The sequence below is a fragment of the Rhinopithecus bieti genome, unplaced genomic scaffold (genome assembly GCF_001698545.2).
Source record: "Rhinopithecus bieti isolate Rb0 unplaced genomic scaffold, ASM169854v2 scaffold_3067, whole genome shotgun sequence".
In the NCBI taxonomy this organism is placed as follows: domain Eukaryota; kingdom Metazoa; phylum Chordata; class Mammalia; order Primates; family Cercopithecidae; genus Rhinopithecus; species Rhinopithecus bieti.
This window is the reverse complement of record NW_016804208.1, coordinates 57,072-79,157: the sequence shown is the minus strand read 5'-3', so window position 1 is coordinate 79,157 and position 22,086 is coordinate 57,072. Positions and strand designations below refer to the sequence as shown.

General features: G+C 40.2%; 1 protein-coding gene and 1 long non-coding RNA gene across 2 annotated transcripts in view; one reads left to right on the top strand and one right to left on the bottom strand.

Moving 5' to 3' along the window:
- Positions 1 to 10,476: 10,476 nt before the first annotated feature.
- On the bottom strand, positions 10,477 to 13,957 carry LOC108526430 (uncharacterized). The gene is made up of 3 exons (XR_001884526.1): positions 13,711 to 13,957; positions 11,422 to 11,540; positions 10,477 to 10,512 (listed from the first exon to the last, which is right to left on the bottom strand). It is a non-coding gene; the product is annotated as an uncharacterized LOC108526430 (long non-coding RNA).
- A 351-nt stretch (positions 13,958 to 14,308) lies between these two features.
- LOC108526419 (UPF0609 protein C4orf27-like) overlaps positions 14,309 to 22,086 on the top strand; it is a 22,715-nt gene continuing 14,937 nt past the window's right edge. The window contains 5 exon segments of the mRNA XM_017867161.1: positions 14,309 to 14,655; positions 16,132 to 16,331; positions 19,115 to 19,270; positions 19,273 to 19,300; positions 20,272 to 20,370. Coding sequence (XP_017722650.1) covers positions 14,309 to 14,655; positions 16,132 to 16,331; positions 19,115 to 19,270; positions 19,273 to 19,300; positions 20,272 to 20,370 — 830 coding nt within the window.

The window sequence follows — 22,086 nt, the reverse complement described above, 5'->3', positions numbered from 1 at the left end:
CACCCACAAAGGACAATGGAGGAAGACTGTGTCATTTGTAATATAAGCAAATGTAAATTTATAAACATGAATGAAATACACATACAAGAGGCTAACCGTTTTCTTTCTTTTTCTGCAACCTCCGCTTCCCATGTTCTAGGCAATTCTCCTGCCTCGGCCTCTGGAGTAGCTGGGATTACAGGCGCGCACCACCATGCCCAGCTAATTTTGTATTTTTAGTAGAGATGGGGTTTCACTACGCTGGCCAGGCTGGTCTTGAACTCCTGACCTCAGGTGATCCACCCACCTCAGCCTCCCAAAGTGCTGGGATTACAGGTGTGAGCCACCAGGCCCGGCCACGGCTAACCATTTTCTCAAAACAAAGAGAGTAAATGGGAAGTGTCCACAAAACAATTTTTTAAATTTATGTGGTTTCTTGTTGATTTGTAAAGGGCGCCATTTGTTTGAAATTATTCTTACACTCTTGGATTAAAACACTGGTTCCTTTACACACTTGTATTTTGAAGGCAGTATAAAATGTGATTCCCTCACACCTGTAATCCCAGCACTTTGGGAGGCTAAGGCAGATGGATCACCTGAGGTCAGGAGTTTGAAACCAGCCTGGCCAACATAGTGAAACTCCATCTCTACAAAAAAATACAAAAATTAGCTGGGTGTGATGGCAGGCTCCTATAGTCCCAGCTACTCAGGAGGCTGAGGCAGGACAATCACTTGACCTGGCAGGCAGAGGTTGCACTGAGCCAAGATCTCATCACTGCACTCCACCCTGGGTGACAGAGCAAGACTCTGTCTCAAAAAAAAAAAAAAAAAAATTGTGATTCCATATGATATGAGTGTTAGAAAACAGACAGATGTCAGTTTGCTGACTCCAGCAGGGAGTTACCTGTCGGGAGGTAGTTCCCACCACAGCCCAGGATGCCAATGTTTTCTCTAGTTACATGCTAAGATCTCCAAATCCAGGGCATCCCTCCTCAAGCAATGCTAGTCCTACACTACTAAATGTTTACTGAATGAATGGATGAATGAAGGCAAAATTTTTAGATGTGGGAATCCCATAGTGCTTGGTTCTCTAGATGAATATCAGGGGGCCTCTTTTGAACTTGGTTCTTAAACCTCCTCAGTTGCCCACATACTACGTCCTAGGGTAAGGCATTTCTCCAGAGCTCACTTATTACTTTGAAAGTGCCATACTCCCACATGTAGGACTTGACATGCTAGCTCTTTTGCCTAAAATGCTCCCTCCTCCTCTCCCCGCGTTCCCCACTTGTCATCTACCTCTATCCACCCTTTTGCTCAAGCCAAAAACCTAGGAATTTTACCATTACCCCTTTGCTCCACTGCTCTAACCAGAGGTGATAGTGACTTGTACCAAGAATACATACCCCCCAGCAAGTTCTGGTTATCAGAAAAAAATTAAGAGTAAATTTGGTCACCGTGTAATGGAAATGCAAATCTAGTGATGGCAGCAGGGTTATCTTGACAGGAGATTGGAAGTTGGGAGCTTTGACCTGTGATTTGCCGTTGTCAAAACTGTCCAACCCTGTTTCAGAGGAGGGTTTGACTATCTCCCTAAAAAAAAAAACAATCTCAGGATATTCTCTCCTAGTATCCCAGAGAGCTCTGGAAGCATTTGAGATCAGTTGCAAACTAATGACAGAATCATCAGTGATGTACTAGGGGATGAAAAGCTATCAAACTTCACTGGGTTTTGAGATCTGTGTAATACCAACATCAATTTGGAGTATTTTTCTTTCTTTCTTGTGTGTGTGTGTGTGTGTGTGTGTGTGTGTGTGTGTGTGTGTGTTTTAAACAGGGTCTCACTCTGTCACCCAGGATGGAGTGCAGTGGCACAATGTCAGCTCACTGCAACCTCTGCCTCCCGGGCTCAAATGATTCTTGTGCCTCAGCCTCCCAGGTAGCTGGAATTATAGGTACGCACCACCACGCCCAGCTAATTTTTACATTTTTAATAGAGACAGGGTTTTGCCATGTTGACCAGGCTGGTCTCAAACTCCTGACTTCAAGCAATCTGCCCACCTCAGCCTCCCAAAGTGTTGGAATTACAGGCATGAGTCACTGCACCCGGCCTGGGATATGTTTATTAAAATATTCCTCTGTAAAATGGAACTAGCTGCTTTGCAGAATTGTGAGAATAATGTTTAGATATGTACAAACATACATGTGTGTGTAACCTCAATTTATGTTCATGACAGTGGGGATTTTTTTTTAATGTCTACTTTCTTTCTAATAAACTGTTGGAAGACTTCTTGGCTGTCCTGTTAAGTCTCTGGCTTACTGTAACTTTTAGGTGTTTACCATTTACTGGAATGGAGTTTTTAGTTTTATTTGAGGAAGAATTATTCCTCTGTTTGAAAAAAGAGGCTTGCTGTTTTGAAGGCAGTATAAAACCTTTTTAAAGTGTATCTGTAATAGGATATTGTAGATGCACTTTGTAGTAGTTGGAAAAGAAAGTGTGATTTGATTGAAATAAAATTAAAAGTGTTGTCCTCCTCTAAAAAAAAGAAAGAAAAAAAGAAAGAAGCAGCTATACTGCAGCTATAGCCATGACAAACATCTATTTCCTCTGAAAGAAAATAATGCCTAAAGATGGAAGGAACAGAGTTTACCTCTTTATTTTGTAGACAGCATCTGAAGCTATTGATAAAGCCATTTTCATCCATTTCATGGTGTAATTTACTAAAGAAAAAGATCTGAAATTTAGAAGCTATGTCAGCAGTGGGAAAACAGATGTACCTAAAAAAAGCAAAACCACCTATTTCCATTACTCTAATTTCCCAAATGTAAAATAAGAAGAGTCTGTCATTTATCCAGAAATAATCTATCTAGCAGGCCTCTATTTATCTAAGACAAAGCTCAAAACCAGAAAGAACAGAAGAAAAAAAAAATACTGCTCTAAACTTCCCTTATTTAATTGATGATTGCTCCTTGTTAAAAACCAGACTTCTTCTATCTTGTCTGTCAAGGAGCTATTTTGGTCTGTTTGTGTTTGTTTGTATAACAGAGTACCTCAGACTGGGTAATTTATAAAGAAAAGAGATTAATGTAGTTCATGGTTCTGCAGGCTGGGAAGTTCAAGCACAGAGCCCTGGCATCTGGTGCTGCATCACAGCACGCTGAAGAATGTCAAAGGAAGAGCAAAAATGTGTGAAGAGGCCAAACCCAAAGGCTACCTCTTGACTTTATAACAACCCACTTTATTGGGAAAATTCCCATGAGAACTGATCCAGTCTTTAGAGAGTGAGAATTCACTCACTACTGCAAGAACAGCACCAAGCCATGCATGAGGGATCTGTCCCCATAACCCAAACCACTCCAAGGCTGCACCTCCCAACACTATCACACTGGAGTTCAAATTTCAACATGAGTTTTGATGAAGACAAATTCAAACCATAGCGGAAGCATTTAAGGATCTGCTCATACATTTACAGCAGACCTGCAATGACCCACTTCTCACCTAATTTTCCACACATCTCTTAATCTTGACTCACTTTGTAATGATGTTTTCTTATCTCTATTAGCTCAAAGATTCCATAGACCACCCTGATAATGTCCTGGTTCATTCCTGCCCATGGAATCCCCTTCCCATACACTGTCTTTATGTGTAATTGCTACCCTCTCTCTTACCCTTATGTAGCAGGTAGAAAACTCCATGAACTGAATAATTTTGAACTCTTACCTCCTTCCCAGAAAAAGAGCTCCTGATAAATCTGTTTGGAGCAGACTGCCATCCACTCTAGGTAGGGTGGGAAATAAAGCCCCTGGCTACACAATCGCCTCCTACCTGCCACAAATTCATGCTAAGGAAGGCTGAGCACAAAACAGCCATCTCACTGTTCAACCTCAAAAGAAATACTAAACAAAACAATTAGCAAAGACTGTGTTTCATGACAATGCTATTTTGAAAAGAGCACTCTCAGGTACTGCTTCTAACTGATAAAAAACATTTTCATTCCGATTTCTGAGCAGACAAATGGCAAGGATGGGACTAGAACCTGGGTTTGCGAATCCTTCGTCCAATCCATTTTTAAAAACCTGATATTTAGGTTATAACTCTGAAGGGGCTGAAGACAAGTAGAATGGAGATAAATCAGACAAGCCCCTACTTTTCTATCCTACCATGTGTAGGTTATTCCCAAGTAGCAGTGCCCTCAACTCATGCCAATGGGAAAATACATACATTCTTTTCGTTTCTATTGACTTATTTATTTTAAAACGTTTTTATTTTACTCTCCTTGCTCCCCAGCCTTATCGAGATACAATTGACCAATAAAAATTGTATATATTTAAGATGCACAACTTGATGTTTTAATATGCGTGTATATTTGTGACATAATCACCATAATCAAGCTAATTAACATAGCACCATCTCACAGAGTACCTTTGTGTGTGTATGTGGTTAGAACATGTAAGATCTGCCCTCCTAGCAAATTTTAAGTATGCAATACAATATTCTTAACTGTAGTCACAATGTGGTACATTATTTTGTTTCAATTACAAAGCAAGTTGGGAATATGGATTATGACACTAAGTTTATTCCTGGCTGTGGAGCGAGCAGTTCCTCTAAGAATTTGAACTAAGGTAATATTCCAAAATATTTTTTAAAACTTTATGTACAAAGATGTTGACCACAGAGTTATTCACAGCAATAAAAAATTATGACACATAGTAAAAATTTATGACTAAGAGAACAGTTAATTGCTTTATCAAACATTTGTCCAATGGCATATTTATGTAGCCATTAAAATATCGATGAAACACTTTAACAATGTTTATTTGTTATAAAGCTTACTTTTTAAGGCCAGTTACAAAAGTTTGTGTGTAGTATTATTTCATTTAACAAATTATAATAAGATACATTTAGAAAAATATTGAATATACCAAATATTGTCTGAGGTTGCATCTAGGTGGCATAATGTGATAATTAATTTTCTTTTTATTTTTAGACACTATTCAAATTTTCTAAAATTACTACTATTTTTTATAGAAACAGGGTCTTTCTATGTTGCCCGGGCTGGTCTCGGCTTAAGTGATCCTCCAACCTCAGCCTCCCAAAGTGCTGGGATTACAGGAATGAGCCACTGCACCCAGCCCTAAAAGTAATGTATAACTTTATATTCAGAAATTAAACACATAACTTGGAGGGTGAGGAGAATGGCCTTGTATAAGCCAATAACTCAACAGTAATATCCTGTTGGATCCTTCTAGTAACTGCTCCCTACATTCCCAGCTGTTGTTTCCTTGGCTGTTTTCCATGATCTTGATCTCAGTTGCTGCTTTTGATGTTCCCTTGTAACATCACCTAGCAAACTCCTCATATTAACTGAGCTTGCTCTCTACCATATCACCTTTGTTGTGTCATTTCTTATTTCCTGGTAGTAATACTACTAGTTCCGAATTCTTGTCTGATCAACTCTGTGATAGTCACAGAGTAAAATGATTAGATTAGTTCTTTTAAAGAGACTACTCTGGAGCAATGTGTCTGGAAGACTGGAGTGTGATAAAGACTTACATAATTCTTACACCTCTTCTATGTGACTAGCAGGAATACTGACTGTACTTTTATAGGACTCCTCAGTACACTATAAGCTCCTAGAACATAGCAACTATGTCATCTTGGTCTTTCCAGTGCCTAACATAGTTCTGACACATAATTGGGGCTTAATAAATGTTTTGAATGAACAAATGACTGAATGGATGAAAGGATGGGTGAGTAATTATTTAATGATGGTGACTGCTATTCATTAAAGAGGCTGGTAAGTCAATTAATATTTATTGAGCACCCATTATGTGCCAGTTTGTACTCAGAGCTAGATTCTAAGAAACTGTGGTAGGAAAGAAATGAACTGGTGAATCAGCTGGACTTTTCGTCCACTGTAAATATTAAGACTGGGGAACCTCTGGGGCCTTTCAAAGATGTGTTTGGATCATCCAGCTAGTGCTTACTAAAGGTTACATGGTTCCAGGGTAACTGATCTGGATTAAGCATAATTGGGCAGACCAGTTTCATCACCATTTAGATGTATAATTTGCCAGAGTCAAAGTGGCCAAAGGTAAGGCCAACAGTGCGGTGTCAAAGATTAATGCTACAGCTCATTTGCAGCCCATCAGTAACAATGATCTGGGATCAGCTCTGCCTGAAGTTTCTGCTGACTTTTGAGACAGCAATTTAGACAAAAAAATTATTCTTCCCAAATCTGTTTCTTCTGTAATACAAACACCCATATCTCCCTAATTAGGTAGCCACTATCAATAGCCCCTAAAGGAAGTCCTAATTTACAGCATATTTGGGAATCAAAATTACAATGTTGTGGTGGCTCTGGGCCTTCTCAAAGCTGATTTATCCCACAGGGTGGCCAACAGCCTGAGTCACAGGGACTCATCTCATTCCTGACTGCCAGAGTGAATGACTTTCATCATTGAGAACCTTAGAAATTCAATTGGCTAAGCCTGTGATTCCTTACACATGTGCCACTCTATGTGATTATCCTGCCCTGAATACACTTTAATGCTGAGTGTCTGGCTATACTCCTAGTCCTAGGATCCTAAGTGGCATCCTGTCTTGTCTTTAATTTTCAGCAGCTCTAATAACAAATGCAGAAAGAAATGCTTAAGAAGCTAGGTATGACATCTATGGCCTTGAAAGCACACAAAGACTGAAAAAAAAAAAAAAAAAAAACCTCCTTTTAAAAATATTTTCTCTCTCTTTTTTTTTTGAGACAGAGTCTTGCTCTGTTGCCCAGGCTGGAGTACAGTGGCGTGACCTTGGCTCACTGCAGCCTCTGCTTCTCAGGTTCAAGGGATTCTCCTGCCTCAGCCACCCAAGTAGCTGGGATTACAGGTATAAGCCACCATGCCCGACTAATTGTTGTATTTTTTAGACATGGGGTTTCACCATGTTGGCCAGACTGGTCTTGAACTCCTGACCTCAGGTAATCCTGCCTTGGCCTCCCAAAGTGCTGAAATTACAGGTATGAGCTACTGCACCCAGTCTAAAAATATTCTCTTTGATCCAGAGCTTAAATTTAGATAAATGCTAGAATTAGACACTCCTGAAGAATACATAGGAATTCTTGTTTCCATTTTCTGTCTTTTATCAATCCATGTTTCACCAAGGACTACTGCCTGCATAGCAAACCCAGTAACTTTTAGATATAAAACATATACATTTCATAGCTACTATTGTTGTGTGTTTTCTAAACCCATATTGTGATTAGGATCCTTTTCTTTTTAGCATTTTTTTTTTTTGAGACGGAGTCTCTCGCTGTCTCCCAGGCTGGAGTGCATTGTCCAGATCTCAGCTCACTGCAAGCTCCGCCTCCCGGGTTTACGCCATTCTCCTGCCTCAGCCTCCCTAGTAGCTGGGACTACAGGCGCCCGCCACCTCGCCCGGGTAGTTTTTTGTGTTTTTTTAGTAGAGATGGGGTTTCACCGCGTTAGTCAGGATGGTCTCAATCTCCTGACCTCGTGATCCGCCCGTCTCGGCCTCCCAAAGTGCTGGGATTACAGGCTTGAGCCACCGCGCCCGGCTCTTTTTAGCATTTTATTTACAGAACCTTGAACCATGCCATCCTTACATTTCACTTATTTTACTTGTCACTCTAAAGTTCTGGTAGCCCACATCTGAGTTCTCATTTATTAGTATTCTACAGAATCACATTCTATGGATCTTGTTTGACATGGATATCTATAAAAACACATATTTTAAAGTATCATATTATAATTATTAAGAGAAAAGCAAAGGTGCTGGCAATCACCAATCAATTCTGCTTCCATGCAGATAATTTTACCACATAAGCTAACTAGCATCATCCTCAATGAAGACATAGATTTAAAAGTATATTGATGGCAATTGTGTCACCACAGATTTGACAAAAAAGGAAAAATAACACAAACAAATGTAATTTTCTCCCCATGCAAAGCCAGCAATCTCATACAAAGCTATGGACATATTTTGCCTTAGTTCCAGGGAGACTAGCAATTTAAAAAATTTTTTTTTTCTAATAAAACTGATATCCCTCTAGTTTTTTCTTTCTTTCTTTTGAGACAGGGTCTCAGTCTGTCACCCAGGCTGGAATGCTGTGGCACAATCTTGGCTCCCTGCAACCTTTGCCTCCTGGGCTCAAGCAATCCTCCCATCTAGGCCTCCTGAGTAGCTAGGACCACAGGCATGTGCTACCATGCCCAGAAAATTTTTGTATTTTTAGTAGAGACAGGGTGTTGCCATGTTGCCCAAGCTGGTCTCCAACTCCTAAGCTCAGGCAATCCACCTACCTCAGCCTCCCACAGTGCTGGGACTATAGGCGTGAACCACTGCCCCTAGCCACCTTCTAATTTTCTCTTTGTTTCACTGAGAAACTTAAAAAACAAAACATGTCTTTCAAAGATACAAATCTCAAAAGAGGATATTATTTATGTCCAACTCACTAGAGGAAAATAAAACATAGGGAGGCTAAAAATTCTGCAATTTCAAACTACTCCCAATGAATTTGATTTGAAACTTTCCCAGCAACCATAAAGACATGAGAAAAGCTCCAGTTAGCCCTAGCGGATAAGAAGGTAAGTTATCTTCCCAAAGTAGTGACAAAGAGGTCCCCAATCAACTTAAAGAGGGCAGCAGAAAATAATTAAATATTACATATCCTTATTTTCTCTTTTACTGGCCATTTTGAAAATGAGGGACCCACAGTTTTGTCCACTCTCTTGATTAAAGGGAAGTTCAGAGGATACAGTAAAACCTATGTATCCTGGCAGGACGTGATGGCTCACACCTGCAATCTCAGCACTTTGGGAGGCTGAGTGGGAGGACGGCTTGAGCCCAGGAGTTTGAGGCCAGCCTGGGCAACATAGTGAGACCCTGTCTCTATTTTTAAAAAATGCATCATTTAGATACAAATTTCCTAAGTTAATTAAATTGGATTAAATTGCAAGTGGCTCTGTGAACTACAGACCTTATTCAATCTGACTGATGGCTAGAGCGACAGTATTGCACAGTGTTGAAAGCACTCTGAAATGATAGACTATTCAGGTTTGAATCTCACCTCCAATGCTTGCTGTGTGACTTTGGACAATTCACTTAAACTCTTTGAATGTTAGCTGCCTTATCTGTAAAATGAAGTAGAAATAGAAATTACCTCACAGGACTGTTATGATGCTTAAATGAGTTAGTCTTAGCAAAGCACTTAGCACTACTATTGTGGTTTATTCAAAAATGCTCAATATCCCTAGGTATCAGAGAAATGCAAATTAAAACCACAATGAGATAGTATCTGACACCTGTTACAACAGCAATAAACATTATCAAAGATAACAAGGGCTGGTGAGAATGTAAGAAAAAGGGAACCCTTGTACACTGTCGGTGGGAGCGTAAATTAACACAGCAGTTATGAAAAACAGTATGGAGGTTCCTCAAAAAACTAAAAATAGAACTACTATATGATCCAGCAATTGCACTCCTGAGTATGTATACAAAGGAATTGCAATCAACATGTTAAAGAGATATCTGGGCATCCATGTTCATTGCAGCATTATTCATAACAGCCAACCTAAGTGTCCATCAACAGATGAATGGATAATGTGGTACACACACAATGGAATACTATTCAGCCTTAAAAAAGGAATTCTGTCATTTTTGACAACGTAGATGAAACCAGAGAACTTTATGCTAGGTGAAATAAGCCAGTCACAGACAGACAAATATTGCATAATCTCACTTATATGTGGAATCTAAAAAAGTTGAACTTACAGAAGTAGAGAGTAGAATGCTGGTTACCAGAGGCTGGAGGTCAGAAGTGGGTACTGCAGAGATATTGATCAAAGGGTACAAAGTTTTAGTTACACAGAAGGAATAAGTTTTTGAGATCTATTGCACCACATAGTGTCCATAGTTAATAATAATGTATTACATATTTCAACACTGTTAGAAGAGTAGATTTGAAATGTTCTCACTCCAAAAAATAATAGGCATTTGATGTAATGAATATGTAAATTAGCTTGATATGATCATTCCATAGTGTATACATAGATCAAAACATTACATTGTATTCTGTAAGTATACACAATTATCTGTAAATTAAAAATAAATATTAAAAAAGAATACTACTATTACATAGTAAGTACTAGATATAAAACATTTATTAATAATAACTTTGTTTCAAAATGACAGACAATGATAACCTGAAGAAGTATACCAAATTTGGTAAACTCTACCCATTCCTTCAAAATCACTGTGGAGCAAACATACGAACAGGATAAAAGACATTAAACGTCAAATATTTGAATAAAAAATTTCATTCACATTCTACAAAACATGGTTATGAAATTATTATTCAGTGCAAAGTTTTAGTTCTGAACTTGGAATTGTGTACAATAAATGCAGTTTTACAGATTACCACTGCAAACCTGGTGCTATTCAACTGAAAAATAGCAATAATAAATACTCCAGTTAACATACCTTGAAAGCATCCACTTGCCTCCATTCCTTAAGAAGCCTCACTAAAACAAAGATAAAGAATGTTAAAAAAGGGGGACCAGAGGGACCAATACTCATAAGAACAAAGAAAACGGGAGAAGAAGACAACAGAAAAATGCCACAAAAGTTTAGAAATCATTGACGGGTTGAATTGCATCCCCGCCCCCCCCCCCCCCACCCAGAGGATACATTGACTGTGACCTTATTTGGAAACAGGGTCTGTGCGGATGTGGTCAAAATAAGACAAAGTGACAGCCAGGTATAGTGGCTCACGCCTATAATCCCAGCACTACGGGAGGCCAAAGCAGGTGGATCACTTGAGGTCAGGAGTTCAAGACCAGCCTGACCAACATGGTGAAACCCTGTCTCTACTAAAAACACAAAAATTAGCTGAGCGTGTTGGTGCCCACCTGCAGCCCAGCTACTGGGGAGGCTGAGGCAGGAGAATCGCTTGAACCTGGGAGGCAGAGGTTGCAGTGAGCTGAGATGGCACCACTGCACTCCAGCCTGAGCAACAGAGCGAGACTCCATCTCAAAACAAAACAAAACAAAACAAAACAAAAACCTAAAAGTGATACTGGATTAGCCTGGGCCCTAATCTAATGACTGCTGTCCTTACAAAAAGAGAGGGAGTTAGACACAGGCAGATGCACAGGGAAAACACGTAATGACAGAGGCAGAGATTGGAGTGATTCATCTGCAAGCCAAAGAATGCCAAGAATTGCCAGCAGTCACCAGAAGCTAAGGCAAAGGCATGGCACAGATTGTCCCTCAGAGTCCCCAGAAGGAACCAACCTCCTGACACCTTGATTTCTGATTTGTAGCCTCCATAACTGTGAGGGAAAAAATGCCCACAGTTTTAAGCCACTCAGTTTGTGGTAATTGTATGGCAGCTTTGGGGAGCTAATACACTGGTGAACATATGGACTTACCAGAGAAAACTGAAACCCATGTGTTTTCAGAGGTGATGCCTGGAAGCAAGCTCACTGACACTGCAGAACCTCACAAAGGCTCAGCAATTGGAAATACCATACCTCTTCGGTGGGATGAGCTGAAAAGAGACCATTAAAAGTCCTAGAAGCAGTTAAGACTCCTAGATTTCCTCCCCTGGCAAAGTCAGGGAAATGTTCTCTATCCCTCATTCCCAACCTGAAACCTGCAAGATTATTTCTTTTGGGAGATATGGAACCAGGATATGGATTCAGGGACACCAGACACAGCTAAAGGTAAAAATGCTATTATGAAACAGTGGTGTAAATGAAGGTATGCATGATAATTAAATCTTTTCTGTTTTTTTTTTTTTTTTTTTGGAGACAGAATCTCACTCTGTCACCCAGGCTGGAGTGCAGTGGTACAATCTCAGCTCACTGCAACCTCCACCACGTGGGTTCAAGTGATTCTTGTACCTCAGCCTCCCAAGTAGCTGGGACTACAGGCACATGCCACCACACCTGGCTAATTTTTGGATTTTAAGTAGAGACTGGGTTTCACCATGTTGGCCAGGCTGGTTTTGAACTCCTGATCTCAAGGGATCCATCCTCCTTGGCTTCCCAAAGTGCTGGGATTACAGGCATGAGTCACCACGCCTGGTGGAGAGTTAATTTTATGTGTCAACTTGACTGGACCATAGGATGCCCATATATCTGGTTAAACAGTATTTCTGAGTGTCTATGAGGGAACTGAGTAAAAGAGATTACCCTCACCTATGTGGGTGGGCATCATCTTATCCATTCGGGGTCTGAATAAAACAAAAAGGTAGAGGAAGGGAGGATTCACTTTCGCTCTTCTAGACTTCTTCAACTGAATCTTTGATCTTTTACCACCCTCGGTGATCCTGGTTTGCAGGACTTCAAACTTGGACTGGAATCTACACCATAGGCTCTCTAGTTATCAGGGCTTCAAACTACAACATGGGCTTTCTGGGTCTTCAGCTTACAGACAGCAGATTGTGGGGCTTCTCAACCCCCATAATCACATGAGCTAATAGATAGATATAGGTACAGATATAGATATCTATTCATTCTGTTTCTCCAGAAAACCCCCAACTAATACCGTGCATCAGTGCATATAATGAAATTACTAAGACTCCCAGCCTCCTTCCCTCGCCAAGAAGGCTGTATATTCTCAAAGCAAGTAATTAAAAGATTACTCTCTAGAAGAAAATAAATAGCTGGTCTTTGCCCCATCATCTTACACCTTGTCCAGCAGTGAACAAGCCTTGCCCAAAGGCTTTTTAGAGCATCACTTTTACATATAAATTGACAGCAAGGATCACCACACAAGATGAAGAATGCCTCTAGCACAAACGACAGGGACCAAATATAAACAACCAACCAAAAAAAAAAAAAGAAAAACCACTCAAAAGAATCAAAGTCAATGCAGAGTTATGTAGAAAGCATTTTAAAAGCCCTATAATTTACAACTTCAGAGATAAAAGGAGCTATATTCATGAAAAATAATGCAATGCTATAAAAGAACAGAGAATAAAAAGGGCACTTAGAAATGAAGGTATAATAAATGAAATAAAGTAATCTGATAGTCTTTTGTCCAATTAAGTTGAAAAAGTCACAGAGAAAGTAGAATGAAAAGATGAAGAGATAGAAAATAGGACAGACAGGTAAGAAAAAACATCAGCCAAGAAGGTCCACACAATCTAAATAACAAATTTCAAAAAATAAGAGATACAATAAGAGAGGGCGGGAAGAAATGATCAAATAAATAATATTAGGAGAATACCCATAACTGAAGAGCATGTGTTTCAGGATTGAAAAACTGATCAGTAGGAATGCGAAAAGACCCGTAAGCAAGACACTCGATTGTGTCTTAGAACACTGGGAATAAAGGGAAGATCCTAAAGAACACTGGTAATAAAGAGAAGATCCTAAAGCTTCTTGAAACAAAACAAAACAGAAACCAAAGCAGGTTACATATCAAGAAATTTAGTGACCTGTGAAGGAGAAGGAAAAGCAATGACGTAGAGTTTCTCAACAATTCTGGAGGCTAAAATATTGTGGAGCAAGTCCTCCAATATTCCGAGTGAAAGTTATTTTCAACCTAGAACTCTGTGCTCAGCCAGAATAAAAACAGTTCCAGACATGCACGCTCTGTGGGAAAAAAGACCTGGAAGCAACCTCCCTCAAGGAACTATTGGCGGATATGTTCTACAACATGAGGGTATATAATCAAGAAAAAGACACACATTCAGGAAATAGGAAACTCACCTCCAGGAATGAGGAATAAGACCTTCCCAGGATGGATGTGAAGGAGACCCAAGGACATCAGTTGAGAGCTGTGCCTTCCAAATTTTGATGTGCATAGGAATTACCAGGGGATCTTGTTGCAATACAGATACTGATTCAGAAAGTCTGGGTACGGCCTAAAATTTGGCGTTTTTAACAAATTCCCTCAGGATGCTGGGGCTGCTGGTTCAGAGACTACACTTTGCATATCAGGGGTGTAAAGAAAAAACAGTCCAAATTGTACCAAGAAGACGACGGTACAGAGACAGAGACAGACTTTTATTTCCTTCCCGGAGATAATCGGGAACGAATTAGTGTAAGTCAATAACTGTATAGTAGGAGAGGGAGAGGGATGGAGGAGAAGGAGAAAAGGATTAATATTTTAAGTAAACATAAATGAAGAAAAAACAAGGAAGGGGCTGTATTGAGGGTAGCCACATACATCCAACCTTGCCTCTAGTAGACACCTGAAGAGGAAGGTTGGACCACCCTAACGGATTCAGATTCAGTAGTCTGGGGGGGTCTCTGGAGTGACCCTGGAAGATGCTCCAGAAAGCCTAGATGCGGACCACAAGGACAGATGACGCCCCTTTCCCTGCCCAGCAGGGGAGTAGTCAGGGCCTCAAAGCGCCCTGCGCCAGGCCTCAGGGGGCGGGGCATGGGCGGAGCCTTTTCCCTAATGCCCGAGTGGCGCTGGGATTCGGATTGGAGGCTTTTGAACCCGGAAGCAGTTGGCGGCTCTCGAAAGCCGCCGCGGGATCGGGGAATTCCGCTGGCGCTGCGGCTGCTGAATGGTGGGCGGCTGCAGGAAGCGCAGGCCCGGCGCGGGGGCGGGGTCGCAGATACTGCCAGAAAGGGTGTGCGGGCAACGCGGGTCGCTTTCGGTGACAGCCAGGGCACCAGGAGGCACCGCGTTTCATTCATGCAGTGACTGTTAAGCTTGCTGTGTGTCCGGGGTCTGCGGTTTGCTGCAGGGACCCTGCCCAAGGTTGCTGTTTAGCGCTCTGTAGGGGGTTGGACCAGGAAAGTAGCGCCTCTGCATCTTCTGCCCAGCTCCTCTTGGCGCATTTCCTGGGGAAACTGATTAAGGCAACCAACGTTTCATTCATTCGTCCAGCCAGATAGATTGAGAACCGATTACATACCAGACATTGTGCGGGGCGCTGCGGATTTGGGGTCAACCCGCCTGTCCCTGCTCTGTGTAGAGTCTCCGGCCTGGGGAGGAGGGGGGCACAAGCGAATATGCAGTCTACTGTGACTTTTTTGTTTGGGATTATAACGCTGGTGTGTAGAAAGTGCTGTGGAAACACTGAAGGAGGATTTAACAAGTCCCAGGGGGTGTTAAAGAAGACTTTTAAGACAACTCTTTGAAAATGGGTTTTGAAGGCAGAGAAAAGAAGAGTCTGAGACGTAAAAGTGTAGGAGATGTTTGAGCATAGCGGAGCGTTCGGCTTGGTCGGAGCCAGGGAAATGAGAAAGCAAGAGGGACCTGATCATAAAAGCACTATGAGAGGGGAAGGGGAAAAATTATGTGCATTATCTCATACTTTACTACGATTTCGGAAGTTATGTAACCACTACAGTAGCAATAAGGGGAATCAGACAGGAAAGAACCTCCATTGTGATAGCTAAAGTTTTAGAAAACAGTCTGGCAGTGTTATAAATCGGACAGGGTGAGACATTCTTGGAGGGCTTAATGAACTAGTAAAGGGCCATGTGTATAGGCATTCTTCATATTGGGTCATGCATTCTAGGAATACCAGGGTAAAGGAGAAAAGCAGCCTCTGAAGGGTACAGCTCTCCTAAATTCTAGTTGTTAGGGATATGGAGATGCTGAACTAGTATGTGAGTTAAGACAGAGCTGAAAAAATTCTCTCTGAAGGTTTAGTGAAGAACTGCTTTGGTGACCTGAGGTGCTTAACTAGAAATACAATACCGGAAATGAAGGCAAGTCTATAGAGACTATAACCATAATGCCCAGCATTTGCATATTATGTGCCAGGACTGTTCTGTGTATTTTTACATAGAATAACTTATTCCTTGTAACAATCCTATGATAGAGGTACTGTATGCCCTTTTTGCAGATGAGAAAACAAGGCACAGAGAGCTTAAGTAACTTGCCTAAGGTTGGAAATCAGCTGGAAATACGTAGGGTCAGGAGTCAACCCAGGCAACCTAACCATTAAGCAAAACTGCCTTTTAGCAAGGCAGATTAAGCCTTTTCTGACATCTTCAGTTGGAGCCAGTCTTTGAAAGTCTGACCAAAGACAGTTATAAAAACAAGACAGGATAGCTCAGGATTTCATATGTTCCTACTGTTCTATATTTGCAGTTGGAGAAGCAACATAATGAAGTGGTTGAGAATCTGCTGTGGTGCCAGGAGAGTTACTGAAATTACTAAAGACAGTTTGGAGAATGGAAGTTTTGTGTGCCAATTTTCAGTGTGAAAAAAAAGTTGGATGTGAAGAAAAGTAAATTCTGTGAAGCTGATGTCTCCAATGACCTTCGAAAAGAAGTAGAAAATCATTATAAGCTCTCTTTACCTGAAGATTTCTTTCACTTCTGGAAGTCCTGTGAAGAACTTGATTCTGAAAAACCAGCTGGTGAGTTGCTCCAGAGTCATTCTTGTATAAATGGAAAAAGTAATGTAATAGGAAATGGGATGGGTGTGGTGGCTCACACTCTGTAATCCCAGTTGAGGCAGAAGGATTGCCTGAGACCAGGAGACCTCAACACAGCAAGACCTCTTCTCTACAAAAAAATAAAAATAAATAAAATAAAATAAAATAAACTAGGCATGGTTGCATGTGCCTATAGTCCTAGCTACTTAGGAGACTGAGATGGGGGGAATCCTTCATTGAGCCTAGTAGTTCAAAGTTGCAATGAGCTATGATCACACCAGCCTCAGTGACAGAACAAGACCCTGTCTCTAAAAAATATAATTGGCCAGGCATGGTGGCTCACACCTGTAATCCCAACACTTCAGGAGGCTGAGGCAGGCAGATCACTTGAAGTCAGGAGTTCGAGACCAGCCTGGGCAACACGATGAAACCCTGTCTCTACTAAACATACAAAATTTAGCTGTGTGTGGTGGCGCACGCCTGTAGTCCCAGCTACTTGGGAGGGTGAGGCACAATCATCACTTGAACCTGGGAGGTGAAGGCTGCAGTAAGCCGAGATTGTGCCACTGCACTCCAGCCCCGGCAACAGAGCTAGACCCTGTCTCAAAATATATATATATATATAATAATTTTTAAAAAAACCTAACCAAGAATATTAACAGTTCATAGAAAAGGAATATTTTCCAAGATGTTTCTAGTAAGATAAAATATAGTAAGAAATATAGATTAATGCTATAGTAATGCCACTGTCACCTATTTTATTGGCAAAGGTAAATGATTTCATCACGTTCTGGGGGAATGTGAAGGAAAGTAAGTACTTTCATTATGTTGCAGGACTTTGAATATGATTTAACAGTTCTGCTTCCAAGAACTTGTCTTATGGATTAGATAAACTAAGAAGTATCCTTGAGGATATTTAAACAAAAAAATGGGAAATGGCTTAAATGCCTACCAATAACACATATATTCAGTAGATCTTAATTTTTTAAAAAATAATGAGGCAGATTTTTAGGAAATAATAAACTATCATGCCTGAAATATGTTAAGTGAAAAAGAACAGTCTATAGAGTATGCTACCATTAGTATTTTTTAAAGGGGAGGGGGAGTACACATATATCCCTGTATACTTTTCTATTTGCTTGCTTTGTCTCTGAAAGGAGAAAGAAACTCTTAATGGGCTGTGATCATTACTTTGCACTATATACCTTTTGCACGGTTTAAATTTTTTAACTAGTAAGCACTGTCTTACATTATTGATGGAAATGTATATTTATACATATTCTGAATTTTGCCAATAGATCAGAACTGTGTAGCAGTTTCTTTAAAAAGTCATGTCTGTGTACAAACATTAGCAAAGATGTTCACCGAAACATTTTTAGAACAGAAAAAAGAAATAGTAAATGTCCATCAGTAAGAGAATAGATGGTTACCTCTTTATAATGCAGTATCATGCCCTATTAAAAATCATGTAAAATAACATTGAATAGCATGGAAAATATTTGGAAAATTTAAGTGGGTCAGGATGGAGGACAAAAGCAGGTTACAAAACAATCCATCTCAGTTTGTTACATATTTGTATCTGTTCATGGGAGTGGAGAGAATGGAAATTTGTTACTGTATACTAGACTATTAACTGTGTTATCTTTGACTAATGAGATGGATGGTTTTAGTTTTCTTGTTGCTTTAAAAATTACTGTATTCTCTCCTAAGCTCACTTGAGCTGAACAGTTTTTCCTGTCCAATTATCTCCATGCTTCTATTCACGTTATTACCTCTTACAGGAATTTTTTTGCTTTCTTCATCCTTGCCTCCTTATAAAACTGGGTCCTGCCTAGAGTTCTCCCCTTCCTCTTGGAAGCAGCAAGGACCCATTTGAAGTTATACATTGTACATTGCACAGACTTCATGTCTTTGTGGTTTAGTAGTACTGACTGTGATCTGTGAATAGAGAAGGCATATGGAATCATCTAGGGTTAGGGTTGGCCAAATAGATTGTCAAAGAGTCAAGGGAATCTGGTGTGCTAGCTGAGGTAGAGGAAAGGGGGATAAGAAGTGTTTTTTACTTTTTTTTTTTTTTTTTTTTGGAGACAAAGTCTCACCCTGTCACCCAGGCTGGAGTGCAATGGCATGATCTCATTTCACTGCAACTTCTGCCTCCTGGGTTCAAATGATTCTTGTACCTCAGCCTCCCAAGTAGCTGGGATTACAGGCGTGAGCCACCACACCTGGCTAATTTTTGTATTTTTAGTAGAGACGGGGTTTTGCCATGTTGACCAGGCTGTTCTCAAACTCCTGACCTCACGTGATCAGCCCGCCTCACCCTCCCAAAGTGCTGGGATTACAGGTATGAGCCACCGTGCCTGGCTTGTTTTTTACTATTCTTAATCCACACATTTTTGCTATCTTTCTCTCCCTTAATCTGTGTGTACTACAAGTAGTTGAGGCTAACTGCAGTGTGGCAACGGGCCTGTAGGAATACAAACCAGTCTTGCTTTGGCTAAAATAAGAAACAACAGGACTGTTTGAGACGTTAAGTTAATACAGTGGTAAATTTCAGAGGAAATCCTAAATGTAAATGCCACTTTTCTGTTACTCTGACTTCTTTTCCATTGAATGTTTGTAACTGACATCTTCACACATAACTCAAGATTTTCTTTTACTTTAGAAACTTTTTTAAGACAATTGCTTAGAAATAGTTTACTCACTAAAAGCATTATTTCCTATCTATCTGCAGAAAGTATTGTCTAAATTTATTTGCTTTATAGATCCACTTTCTGCAAGCCTTTGACTTCAGTTAGTTGGTCCTTATGATATCCTTGCTGGAAAACATAAAATGAAGAAAAAATCAACAGACTCGAATTTTAACCTTCATTGGAGGTTTTACTATGATCCTCCTGAGTTCCAAACCATTATTATTGGAGATAAACTCAGTACCACATTGGGTATTTCAGGTAAAGGATCTTTTCTTTGCCTCTAAAATACAGCTGCTGTCCTGCTAATGAGGATAAATAGTTATTCATTAGCCTCACCCAAGGTGAAAGGCACATTTTCCCCTATTGGTGGATATATGAGCCATCTCTTGTTCTTGCTGTTACCATTTTAACCTTCCCTAGGATGGGTAAACTCTTTAGGGTTAATCTCACTGGTTCTTCCTTTCCTTGTAAACTTTTTTCTCTTTTGGGTTCAGAAGAACTCTTTTGGCCCAAGAAAGATAATTTAGAGCAGCTCTTGTGACTTGTGCTTAAAAAGCTATGTGCTTCCCGGTGCCAGAGTGGCAACTGGGAGCTAAGAGTGATCTCTGGAGTCACACTGGTCCTCTTGTTTATTATCTGTGTGATCCTGTATCATTAGTGACTGTGACTTTCTGTGACTCAATTTCCTGTCTTGTAACAATAGGGATAAATAATTGTACATATCTGATAGGAATATTATGAGCATTAAATGAATGCATACAAGATACCTAGAAGGTTAAGAAATAGAGAAACTCCAGGAGGAAAATACCTTGTCCGCTTGTACCAGTAGAGATGCTATCCTTTAAAGTGAAGATTAAATGTAAGGTAAATAGAAGAAACGTGTCCAGGAAGACGTACTAGTACAGTAGAATGCACATGGCGCTAGGAATTGAATTATACTGTAGCCAAGTATTTATCATATAAATGATACATCTGATTTTAAACACTTGTTAAGAGTTCATTACTTGTGTATAATTCAAATGGAAAGGTTTAATGTAGTCAAGATTTATCGTAGATGTTCCTAAGAAACTTGGAGCTTAAAACGATAAATTTGTTTCAATTTAAAAAAATGCCCTTATAAAAGAAGCCTTTAAAAGAGGGGAAAAAATAGGGGTAAATTGTCTGTAGACCTAAAATTCCACTGATAATATAAATTATGGGCAGCTATTTAATGTCTTTTGCTTAAACAGGGATTCTCCTGATGAACTTCTTGTATATGTTGGTATAAATGAAGCAAAGAAAAATTGTATAATCGTTCCAAATGGAGATAATGTATTTGCTGCAGTCAAGTAAGAATATTTTATCTCAATTTCTCTGATGTTTATATAAGTTTACAATTTTTATACTGTATTAGTCCATTACAAAGCGGGTTTGCGGGGCTGGGCACAGTGACTCACACCTGTAATACCAGCACTTTGGGAGACCAAGGTGGGTGCATTGCTAAGGTCTGGACTTCGAGACCAGCCTGGCCAACATGGGGAAACCCCATCTCTACTAAAAATAAAAAATTAGCCAGGGGCATGGTGGCACACGCCTGTAATCCCAGCTACTCAGGAGGCTGAGATAAGAGAATCGCTTGAACACACGAGGCGGAGGTCGCAGTGAGCCGAGATTGTGCCACTGCACTCCAGCCTGAGCGACAGAGTGAGACTCCATCTCCAAAAAACAAAACAAAGCAGGTTTGAGGCAAGCCTATAACTGCAGATTTCTAAAGATAATTTCCATGACTTTTGCAGGTAGTCTTATCTGTACTGTTATTTTGTCACTCTTCACCAAAAAATACACCTTTTATGTAACTATTTTGCTTAATACTCGACCTCAGATGTTCCATGGCAAAATCAAAAGTTTTTTTTAGACATCTGCTTTTAAACACTTGTTAAGAGTTCATTACTTGTGTATAGTTCAAACAGGTTTAAAAGTAAAAAGAGATGCTCATAAAATCCTTGGAATGGCTGAGGGGGCAGGCTGAGCTTCCAGGAATGACAGTTGTGTGGTTCACAGTGGATTTTATGTCTCTGCCACCACCACCATCAGGAAGCTGGGAAATCAAGAACTGCTGCCACAATGGGTGGCTCTAGGACCGTATTATCTTGGGTATAACCTGTGCCAGGTAAATGGATGCCTTACCCGTTGCCTCTCAGCCGCCATAGAGCTAAGCACCAGGTGCTGGGATCTCAGCTACAGCTGCTGCAGAACTATCGGATGCCTCTACAGCTGTGCTTACTGATGGAGATCGTGGAAGCACAGCCTCCACCTGTTATCTCTTCTGCCTCTGAGACTTCAAACTATTGCAGCTGTTTGGAAGAAGCTAGGTCCCATGTGGAGCCTGGGCTGAAGAGTAGTATGGAAAATGCAACAAACTTTCATGAGGAAGGGATTGGAATAGAGCTGAGTGATCCAGTCTATGCTATGTCAGCCACAGACGTGACTTGAAACAATTTCGTTTGTCAGCAGCTGTGTAGTTTGCATTGTAATGAAGAAAGCAAACTTTATCACTTCAAATACAAGTAAATTATGTTTCATTTGACCTCTTTTAGTACTATCTCTTTAAAGGGCTTTTGTTCCCTGTGATTTGATAATATAAATTTGCAGTAAAGCAAATTCAAACTAAATCAACCTAGTAAAACCACTAGACTGTGCTACGTACATACTGGTGTATCTACAGGGCAACTACATTGTAGATGTCCAAAAATGTTCTTTGTTTTCTAATACCTCTCAGTTTCCTATAAAACCTTGCTTGGTATTTGTGATTTATAAGTTCTTTTAAACTCTTTGGATTTATTGTTCAATTTAAATTGGTGCCATCTTTATTAGAAACTGTTGCTTATTGTCTGTCTCTTGCACTAGCATATAAGCTCCATGAGGACAGAGGCTTTGTTTTGTGCACAGTATCTGCCTCATAGTAAATGCTCCATAAATATTCATTCTACAATACTTTGGCACCTAAAACACCTAATTTTCAGGCTGGCCAACATAGTGAGACTATCTTTAAAAAAAAAAAAAAA